The sequence below is a fragment of the Myotis davidii genome, unplaced genomic scaffold (genome assembly GCF_000327345.1).
Source record: "Myotis davidii unplaced genomic scaffold, ASM32734v1 scaffold44, whole genome shotgun sequence".
NCBI lineage: Eukaryota > Metazoa > Chordata > Mammalia > Chiroptera > Vespertilionidae > Myotis > Myotis davidii.
In genome coordinates, this window is record NW_006299705.1 from 4001134 (window position 1) to 4012852 (window position 11719).

At 39.3% G+C, this 11719-nt stretch overlaps 1 protein-coding gene across 4 annotated transcripts in view; it reads right to left on the minus strand.

The window, feature by feature from the left end:
• Positions 1–11719, minus strand: part of WDR41 (WD repeat domain 41) — a 112467-nt gene that overhangs the window by 41570 nt on the left and 59178 nt on the right. For 3 of the 4 annotated variants that reach the window (XM_015571618.1, XM_015571620.1, XM_015571617.1), the window contains exon 2: positions 4594–4709. In XM_015571618.1, coding sequence (XP_015427104.1) covers positions 4594–4709 — 116 coding nt within the window. Of the gene's footprint in view, positions 1–4593; positions 4710–7182; positions 7447–11719 lie in introns of those variants that run through there. The other variant, XM_015571619.1, reaches the window with a different exon arrangement.

Here is an 11719-nt window from a genome sequence, read left to right on the forward strand (position 1 = left end):
AAAAAAAAAAGAAAAACTTCAGATTTAATTACATGGAAATTTTGACATAGTAATGATTTGAGTACAAAGAATTAAATATGATTCATGTAGTAATATCTTCACTTTATTGCAAAAAAAAACCAAAAAGTAGGGTGTTTTCCCCCCATTTATTTTAGACATTTAGATTCACTCTGTTAGATAGCAAACATGACCACAAATTATTCTCCCTCCTAATGTCACCATTTGCAAAAAGCATTAGTTGCTTCAAGAGGTAGAGTTTATTTATCCACTTTCTGAATTTGTGCCAGTTCCCGACTTGCTTTAGCCAATGAAACAACAGCAAACAGTATACAGAGACTTGAAAAGTTTTACATCGGGGCTTGCCATTTTGCTGGTATTAGAACTCCCTAGTCACTATGTGAACAAGAACTTGAGCAATCACATGGAGAGAGACCCCAGTCAATACAACTGAGACCATTTTGAACTGCCAGCCTCAGCCAATCTACCTGTTAACCACAGATGCATAACTAAACCTAACCAAGATAAGTCAACCATGGTGCAGATGAAAAAAAAAAACAACCTACCCAGCTGAGCCTAACCCAAAATGCCATCCTGCAAAATAGTGAACTAAATATATAATGGTTGTTTTAAACCACTAAGTTTGGGGTGATATTTGACAGAGCAATAAACAGATAACTAATGTAATTGTCTAGCTTTTTACTGTTTATAGAACATTTACTGTATCATACATGAGCACCACTGTGAAGAAAATGTAATCAGATATCAGCATTTGGACAAGGATCATTATTCTACAAAAAGGCCTTTCTGGAGTCTTTTTCTAACTAGGTAATAAGAATAGCCAAGAGGACATTTCGGAGAGCAGATAGCAATGAACATGGAATCTTAATAGTTAATCTATATAAAAAGTTAAAGACCACATCCTGAAAGTAAACTACATATTTTTTACTTAACTTTTTTAGGCAAAATGATTTGAGAATTCCTTAAGGTTCAAATGCTATATTAGTGATTATGGTCTGAGAAATTATTTGAGTTTTTTTAACCTACCTAGAAATTTACTATGGTAAAATATGGTACAAGAAAACTTGAACTGTTCAATATCCCATCTTCCCAGAAATGTTTAGTTTCAAAGATCTGACTAAATAAAATACAGTATCTCTTAGTATCCACCACCAACAAACATTACCAAAAAGGCTGAAGATTATTATACTATGGTTAACATGTTATAATTTGTTTGGCTTATATCACAACAGAAAAATAATGTTGACAGGCTAATAATATATATGAGGTGAATCTTCAAGCAAAAGTTGGAGTATCTGGTCTATATATATAAAAGCCTAAGTGACTGTCCAACTGTTCGACCGGTAGCTATGATGCGCACTGACCACCAGGAGGCATATGCTCCAACCAGTAGATTAGTTTGCTGCTGGGGTTCGGCAGATCAGGACTGGGTGAGATGGGTCGGACACGCCTGGAGCCCTCCCACGGTCGCTCCCTGGCCCTGATAGTGCACAGTGGGGTCCCGGATGCAAGAGGGCACAGGCCATGCCAAGGGACCCCACCAGTGCATGAATCCATGCACCAGGCCTCTAGTCTACACTAATAAAAGAGAAACATGCAAATTGGTGTCACTCTGCTATGCTCACCAGCCAATCAGAGTGACTATGCAAATTAACCCAACAAAGATGGCAGTTAATTTGCATATGCAGGCACAGAGCGAAGATGAAGGCTCCCGCTGGAATGAAGACTGAAGACTGAAGAGGCTTGGCTTCTCCGCTGCATCTGCGGCGGCAGCGGAGACACCAAGCCTCGCTGCAGCCAGAGGGAAGAAGCCTAGCCTCGAGGCTTGGCTTGTCTGCTGTGGCCAGACCAAAGGCCTGGGTCCTGGGTGCTGGAGGAAAACTGGTGCCAGCAGCCAGGGGAAGGAAGGCCTATTGCACAAATCTTTGTGCAACAGGCTTCTAGTCCTATATAATAAAAGCCTAATATGCAAATTGTCCCTACGGGCAGGAGTTTGATCGATGGGGAGTTAGACGTGCACTGACCACCAGGGGGCGGTGCAGAGCATGGCGGGCATTGGCAATGCAGCACTGGCAGCATGCGGCAGTGGAGGCACTGCCAGCTCCAATGAGCCCTGATGAGAGCGAGACCGCAGCAGGATGGTGGAGCAGGTGAGCGGGCAGCACCAGGCCAAAGCGGCTGTGAGGGGAGGCCCCGGCCAGCAGTGGCGACAGGCAGCTGGGGGAAAGGAGGCCCCAGTTGGAAGCCAGCAGCACTGGGCCTCTAGCTGTATAATAATTTGACTGGACTCTGTCCATGGCTTCTAGAAGGAAGCTGGGCTCCTCAGACCTGACCTGAGTTCGTACTAACGAGGTGACTCAGGGTGGGCCCCTAGACAGTTTAAGGATGGGAGCTAGCCACATAGAAAATATGAACCATGAAATTAGAGGATTGGGGCTTTGAGCCATAGATGTCAGCCTGACCTCAAAACTGGGGAAGGAAGAGAGGCTAGAAATTGCATTTAATCAAGTGGTAAATTATTTAATCATTCCTATATGTGAAACCACTACAAAAACTCTGAATGTTCAAAGTTTGAGTGAGCTTTCTCGTTGGTGATACACATTGAGGTGCTGAAGGGTGATGGATCCTGAGGAATAGTTTACATTTAGGATCTCCTAGACCTTGCCCTATTTCATTTGGCTGCTCCTGATTGTATCCTTCAGAATAAAACTGTATAGTGCTTTCCTGAGTTCTGTCAGTCATTCTAGCAAATTGTAAGGGGGAAGTGACAATGTATAGCCAGTTGGTCAGAAATGTGGGTGGCCTGGAAACCCTGGAATAGCAGCTAGAGACTAAGGTGAGGGAAGTGTTGTGCAGGACTGTGCCTTAACCTGTAAAATCTGACGTAACTCCAGGTAGTGTGAGAATTGCGTTGCACATGGGGAAAGCAACTAAATACCAAAGACATAAGAAGAGCAGATAATATGCATATATGGACACAGACAATAGAGTGGTAAAGGCCTAGGAGGGGCTGGTGTGGGGTGGAGAGGAAAAAAAAAGGGAAAATAAATATAAATAAAAGCTGAAGGATAAAATAATAAAAAAAGAAAAGCAGAGAGAAGACAGGTTAATAGACAACAGAAGTGATAGTCATGATTAGGAATAATCACAGAAGCAGTCACCCATGGAATAAAAAATGAAAAAAAAGCCCGCCTTGGCTGTGTTCGAGCATCGACCTATCAACCAGGAGGTCACGGTTTGATTCCTGGTCAGGGTACATGCCCGGGTTGTGGACTCAATCCTCAGTGTGGGACACGCAGGAGGGAGCCGATTGGTGATTCTCTCTCATCATTGATGTTTCTCTCTCTCTCTTCCTCTCCCTTCCTCTCTCTGAAATCAATAAAAATATATTTTAAAAAAATGAAAAAAGAAAAAACACACAAAAGACAGTATTAAAGGCAAAAGAGACCATTAGAGGTGATAATGGAAGAATTGATAGGGACAACACAAATGGGGTAAAGGAGTTAAGATGACAAGCTAGTTAATAGTCTGGGAACTCATTAATTCATTAAAAACTACCTATTAATTGCCTGCTACATGTTAGACACTGTGCCAGGTACTAAGGATATGTGGTGAACAAGAAAAACATAGCTCCCACTCTCATGAGGTTTACGTTGTAGAGGGAAAGATAAATGCTAAATTGTGTAATTGTTATTGTGATACTTGCTACAAAGGATAAGGATATAATTAAATAAGGGTTTAATAAACAGATCAGTAATAAGTTAAATCTATAGTCCTAACACTTACACACCTTTATCTCTATTTGCAAATATTATCTACCAAAGTAGTACAGAATAATGTGCATTTTATTTTTTATTATAGTTGATGTACAATTTTATTAGTTTCAGGTATATAACACAGTGACATTTATATATCTTATATCTTTAATGACATTTATATATCTTATATATATATATATATATCTTTTTTTTAAAAATATATTTTATTGATTTTTAATGTATTTCCTTATTTTAAAAATATGATATGTCTTATCTAGTAACCATCTATCACCATAGTTATTATGATATTATTGAATCTATTCCCTTTGCTGAATGATACTAATTTTAAAGGGGTTTCATCAATAACAAAAAATTCAGATGAAATACTTACCTCACCTTCTACTAAAAATATTACATTCCCTTAGCTATCTAACACTTAAATATTTCCCATATTTCTTTGTCAAATTTAGGTTCACCTTAACATACAGTTATAACCCTACCCAAATTTTAAAGTCATACACTTCCTAAAAAACAAACAACTACAACAAAAAAAACACCAAAAAAATTTGAGCTGTCAAAAAAAAACCACCTCAAACAAAATAAGGATCAAATCATCAGATATGACACCCTGACTTCTGAGCAAAAAAGCCTTCGGATATGCATTTCATCAAGATTCAGAGGTCAATTTCTACTAAATGTTGCTATTGATCAGTTTTGAGATTTTTAGAAAAGATGGATTAATTCTGAAGTTTTTGATATAAAATTCCCTAAGAACTCTTTCCAAATAATAGTTAATTGGATAACTAGAGTTTCTTACCTGTAGTCATCTAACCGTACCAGAAACCGTACAATATCATGATGAGCTTTCAGTACAAGCAGTTCGGTGTAGGGGTTCTGAGTTTGTTCTTCACCTATTGTCTGTAAAGCAGATTTCTTGTATTGGAAAAAAAAAGCCAAAACAAAAGAGAAAGAGATAAAATGATTTATGATAAAAGGTATACTGCAGTAAAACTGCATGGTGTACATCTAAAAATTTAAGATTTAAAAACATGTTCTCATACTACATAAAGGGTGGGGCAAAAGTAGGTTTACAGTTGTGAGTATACGAAACACAGAGTTTATTCTTGTATTATTATTTATTATTTTCCATACCAACAACTGTAAACCTACTTTTGCCCCACCCTGTATTATTTCCCCTAATATCAACTGACAGCCAATTTAACACAAAACATTTTTCTTACCACAAATCCACACCATAAATTTTTGTATTTTCAAGTCACAATAAATTTAGAAAAAGGGCAAAATTTATTTTATCAAATTATATTTCAATAAACCTGACCTAAAAAATTAATGGGCCAATCCAACTCAATATTTTTAAATGGGTGTTTCTCAATTGAAACTTGGCAGAAACAAAACTGTAGGTCAAAAGGGTAAAATATAAAACAGACTAAAGTAGGGCCTAAGCCCATTATAGGCACTCATTATATGTTTGCTGAATAAAAGAATTAAGTCATTTAGAGTCAATGAATTCAATGAAATCAACTTTGAAAAATAACATTGATAAAGATAATTACTAACATTTACAAAGTATTAGGTGGCATCCCATATGCCAAACACTGCAAAGCACATATAACTGGATAACTCTGTAAGGTAGGTCTTATTAACCCCATTTCTGTAGTCAAACCCACTACGATTTTAAAAAAACCTCTGTTCTTACCCTCTAAACTGCAGTTTTTTTAAACTTGACACTATTGACATTTTGGACCAGATAATTCTTTGTTGTTAAGGGCTGTCCTGTACACTGTAGGATGCTCAACAGCATTCGTAGTTTCTACATATTAGATGTCAATAGAAATTCACCCCACCCCAAATTGTGACAATCAAGAATGACTATCAATCCCCAGAGGGAAAGTAGGGGAGGGGAGGGGTAAGGGGAAGAGATCAACCAAAGGACTTGTATGCATGCATATAAGCCAAACCAATGGACATGGACAACAGGGGGATGAGAACATGGCGGGGAAGGGGGTAGGCTGGAGGTTAATGGGGGGATGAGGACACATTTGTAATACCTTAACCAATAAAGAAATTAAAAAAAAAAAAAGAAAGTCTCCAGACATTGCCCAATGTCCCCTAATGGGCAAAATTATCCCAGCAGAGAAACACTGCTTAAATTAGAAGCTTAGATTCAAAGTTCTTGCATAAATTAGGGCAAATCATTGCTTCAGATAATGTACAAATTCACAGCAGTTATAAAACTGAAATACTTTTACATGAAGAAATATATAACTTAACATGCATGTTCCCAAAAACTACACCCCAAAGGAGTAATTTTTTTAATTTATTGCATCGCCCTTTTAGCAGTGAAAATCAAAAGTGAGAATTCTGAAAACTATATACTACTTTCCCCAAATGAAAGCTTGTCAGGTATCACAGAATTAATTAATCAAATTCTATGATTCATCAAATAATGAGGCTTATACAGAACTGTCATATATATCCTATGTGGACTATTCAACTTTCCACAATTCTCCTATAATCTTTAGGATTTCAGCCTATCTTAAATACATCTAATTTCAAATAAGAAATGCTTTTTTAAAAAAAATAGAGAATAAGCTTCAAGTGCAAAGATATGAGAAAGTTAAGACTGAGAAGTAAGATTTCTGGATTTACAACAATCCAAGTTTCCTATTTTTAGTAGTAAAAACATATTTTCTATGAGAAATAAAAGGGAATTCAGCACAAATTATATTCTTGGGTGGCATATGAAATAAATTCCAGACCTCAGTATTTTTAAGTTCCAAAACTTTTATATTCGCAACATTTCAAAAATAAATCTCATTACAGTCTATTCAATTATTCAGTCCCATGAAGAAAGCGTTGACTATGGAATCAAAAATAGCAACTAATTGGAAAATCATTTTCTTGACTTTGAAGCAAAATATTAATTTAAAAAGTTAATTATATCTTTTTGGTTCATGTATAAAAACTCAAATCAACTTTATATTTCCTGAGCAGTTTGGGGAAGTGACACCAAGTAAACGAAAAAATGTAAAGTTGCAGTCACCACTTGTTTCTAGTACGTAGGTCAGATACTTTTTTAAATGGATATGAGACTTAAGTAGGGAGACTAGCTGAGTCTCCTTGAGCCCGCTGTTGAACCACATCAGCTTCAGTTTTCTCACCTTTTGGCACAAAGATACTGTATTTAACTCAGGGTCTTAGGAGAATCAAAAGTACAAAGTAGCAGCAAAAAGGGGAGCCCCTCCCCCAACCCAACCTCCTCCACCCGAAACCTGGCCTCACAGCACGCAAGCCCCTCCTTCAACAGGGTCATTGTTCCTAGACTCAGGATCCCAGCTCCCACAGAAGCTTCCGCCGGGCAGGCAGGCTCCACCCAGGGGTTTACCTCTGCCAGTCCCTGAGGTTCTCGGCTTCCCCCGATCAGCCATCGCAACATCAGGGTAAGGCCTCTTGCCCGGCCCAGGTCACAGTCAGCCCGAACTCTGCACTGGCCTCTACTTCCTCCTACTTCTCAGGAGCAGAGAGCAATGGAGCTGCTAACACTTTGCCGCCCCAGAAATGCCCACAGAACGTAGTAGAGCAAAGGAGAATCCACAGAAACAGGAAGATATTTGTCCCCCAGGCGCTGCCGTACCCTCCGCAGAGGCTTGGTTTGCGGTAGCCACTAGAGGAGCTGTAGCCCAAAGCTTGTGGGGTAGGGGCGAGGCTTCAAAGGCTTTAAGTGAGCAGGCGCAGGGGCGTTGCCCACTTTGCCCGCTGAGCTTGGGTAGCTTGAGCGGCCCCTGGTGGATGCGTATGGCACAGCACCTGAGTCCGGCGAGCAAGTGCTCACCAATTAACAGTCCCCTGGCATCCTTACTTGGCTGGGGGACCAAGAAACTCTTAAATAGTTGGCTGCAGAAGGGGCCTCCACATCCGGACTAACCCAATAATAAACCCGGCCAACATTTTGTGTACTGTAGTACAGATACTATTCTGAGGCTTCACATAAATCCTCACAGTAGCCCTACAGTCCCTGTTTTATAAAGAAACAAACTCGGAAAGATTAGGTAGTTTGTCAAAGGCTAACAGCTAGGAAGTGGATACACTGAGATGGGTACCCAATCTCCAAACTCTAAAACTAGTGCTCTTGACTACCCTGTACTGTCTAACCCAGAATATCCCTAAAGAATAGAGGACATTTCATCACTCCATTTTGACTACTAGGCTTTCTTAGGTAGTCAAAGGGCTACGGTTCTCTACTCTGGCTGCATATCATAATTACCCAATATGTATTTTGAAAAATATATATTCCTGGCTTCTATCTGGATTCATTAAAACAATCTTTATGGTTAGAACATAGGAATCAGGGTTTGGGGAAAATTCCTCAGGTGAGTCATGAGTAGCAAGGTTTCCAAATCACTGACTTAGGAACTACTTATAAATAGGCCTGTAAATGTTCATACATATATTTGTATATGTGATTGTTAGGTTCAAATCAGGATACTAGCAGTAAATTCTTAGAAAGAACCCAATACAAGTGTCCCAACCAATACATTAATTCAACAGACATGTATTGGCCACAGATGCATAGAGATTAAAAAAGTAATCACATAAAATTGCTACTTTTTGGATCAAGACAGAATATGCTAGATACCAATAAGAGGAGGCCATACTTTCTACTTTAATGTATATTGGTTATGGGCAGTTTCCCAATCTAACTGACAGTCCCTAGGGAACTGGGATCTCCTATGATTCATCTTTGTATTCATTTTGAATGCACTTGACAAAGGAACACTCCCAAGGGTCAGGAGAAGATTGCTCCAAATTGAAGTCTGCATGCAGTTGAAGAAAGACTAAAAGAGTAGAGACTAGCCCCTGGACAAGGGGGATTCATCTTTAGTAAAACAAAACCCAAGAACATCAGGATTTTAGTCCTGGGAGGATAAACTTCAAGTGAGGCAACATGGTTGCCAGGTAGCCTAAATTTTATCCTGATTTTCCACATTATTTAGGGGTTTGCCCACTCCCTCATTACTCTGATCTAAGGAACACTCTTCTGGTCTTTAAATCACTGGTGCAGTGGTGAATAGTTTCTCCCTTGGTTCCTTTTAGGACAGCCGAGAAAGAACCTTATGTAAGATTATACTCGACCTCAGGGAAGCTAAAGGAGTAGGAAGCATCAGGAATCCATTCCCCCACCTAGATGACAACAATTATACTGTCAGAAACTGTGTGGACTATTTTGGAACTCTGAAGTCTATTTAAAAGCTTGCAGCTTGTAGGGGAAATCTTGGCTAGCACAGGTTCTGGCCAGCATTGTTTCAACCCTAACTGACTGAAGCTGCTTCCAGGGAATTTAAAGAAATAGCATGTTTGGGGTTTTTTTCCCTACTGCCTTTTTCCCCCTCTAAGGAGCCAGACATTTTAAGGATTAGGACATTCAAAAGCAACCACATGTACAGAAGAATTTAGAAAGTAACCACACGTGCCCAGCAAAAGACACAGACTCAGCTATGACCTAAGGAGACCTTTCACCTCAGACTAATCCCCACCACTGGGACACCTTTCAACAATCAAAAAATAAATAAAAAAAATAAAAACCAGCAAATTATGGGGAAGAGCGACTGAGAAAGAAAAAACAACTCAGCAATAAAAGTAATAAAAGGGTATATCAGTACAGACCCTGTAGACATTGAAATATTATAAATTATGCATGAGTTTTAAGCTCAAATGGATAACATAAATAATTGTATAACAATTAACAAAATTGGATCCAGTTTAAAATGGTCTGTAAAAGAAACTTTCAGGCCTGGATGGCAATACTAATGAAAATCCCAGGAGGATTTCTAATATATATACAATATGCTTCTAAAACTTATAAAAAGGACAAAGGAACTAGGATATACTATGAGACACTGTGTTAGAAACCTAGAATACTACTCAAAACTTTAAAATTTTAAAAATAAAATTATTTTAAAACCTTATAGTACCTGATCTCAAGGAACTTAGATTTTAGATTAGCATTGAGAACATTTTTCATTTATAGAAGAAATTACTGAAGTATAACAGATGATCCCATACAAATTAGTATTGATTAAATGTAAGGAGTAAGTTCTAAAGAAATATGACTTTAAAATAATCATCAGTGTTCTAGAGATTGGTTACACAATAATGTGAATGCACTTAACATTACTTAACTGTACATTTCATAATGACTTACTTGGTAAATCTTATATTATGTCTAAAAACATTAAAATGGGGAGTGATGTAATTAGCATGGCAGGCCAACAGTTTTTTATGGACTTCCCTCAAAGACCATTGATTTAGACAACCACCCATGGAGGAGAGTGCCTTTGTGGAACTCTGGGAGTCCAGCAGAGAAGCCCCAGCATACTATTGGAGCAAAAGCATCCAAGATTAGATGCATTCAACAGGGGAGGAAGAGCAGTTTCACTTTATCCGCATCACCCCTCTCCCAAGGTAGAATAGCTCAGTGCCAAAAGAGATCTTCTTGGCCCATGATTACTTTCATGGGGAAAACTGAGATCATCTGAAGAATTCCCAGCTGCCTCAGCTGTGCAGGAAATCACCAAAGGGAACCACTTCTTTCTCACCCCATCCAGAATACTGAGATGTATGACACAACTGGGGAGTGGGCTGGGAGAACAGCAGCCACGGCTCTCAAAGGGCATCAAAGGAATATGGATCCTACTAACTGCTTCATGCACTGAATCAGGAAGCCCACCAATGAATTACAGGAAATGTGTAACCTATGGATCCCCCAAATTGGCCCATGGGCACTCCCAATGCTCTGCACACCTCACCCACACCCTACAGCTGGCTTTCTCTACATGCATACCACTGATAGTGATGAGAGTGAGGCTTTGCAGACAGTTGGTGAGCATGTGCAAAAAGTCTGCTTGACTACAGAATTGGGAGAAAGCACTTAAACTTGAGCATTCAGCACTGTTCAAGAGAAAATAAACAGGAGGTTGACAACATATAGTCTGGCTTTGCAGGATCAAGAGAAAGCATATAATCTTCAGGTATCCCCCAACCCAAGAGGAAACAAAAAATGTGGAGCACAAGTATACGTAGAAAAGATTAAAGAAAGCCTCAGAATCCCTAACAAGGCTGTCAGAAAGTATTTTTCTCTGAAGCCAGTCAGTAAAGCCTACAGGAAGGGACTCCTTCAAATAAATGCAAGGACAGCAACACAAGACTTCAAGGAACATGAAAAATGAAATATGACACCACCAAAAGAACAAATTAATCTTCCAGTAACTGACTACAAGAAATGAAGATTTTCTATTTGTCCAATAAATAATTCAAAATAGTTGTTTTATGGACGGAAGTTCAATGAGCTACAAGAAAACACAGAAAGACAATTCAACAAAACCAGGAAAATAATACATGAACAAAATGAGAAGTTTAACCAGGAAATAAAAATTATTATTATTATTTTAATCCAAATAAATTCTGGAGCTGAGGAGAAACCAAGATGGCGGCATAGGTAAACACCGGAAATTGCTGCCTCCCACAACAACTTCAAAAATACAACGAAAAGACAAAACGGACATCATCCAGAACTACAGGAAGGCTGGCTGAGTGGAAATTCTACAACTAGAAGGAAAGAGAAAAGCACACTGAGACTCAGGAGGTGCGGAAATAAAGTGCAGAGGTCCGGAGGCGCTTGTGGCAAGGGCTGGCAACTGAGGACACGGCTGTCGAATCGGGAGAGTCACAAGCCCCCGACTGCTCTGAACTCCAGTTCCGGGAAGTCTCTGGGGACCCAGACTCACACGGGGAGAAAATGGACTGTCTGGCAGCAGGCAGATCTCGGAACTCGAGGGCGGCTTTTTCTCAGAGGTGCTTGCAGTGAATACCGGGACACTGAGACGTGGGGGCCTCTTAGGGCAGAACTGAGGATCAGCCATAAC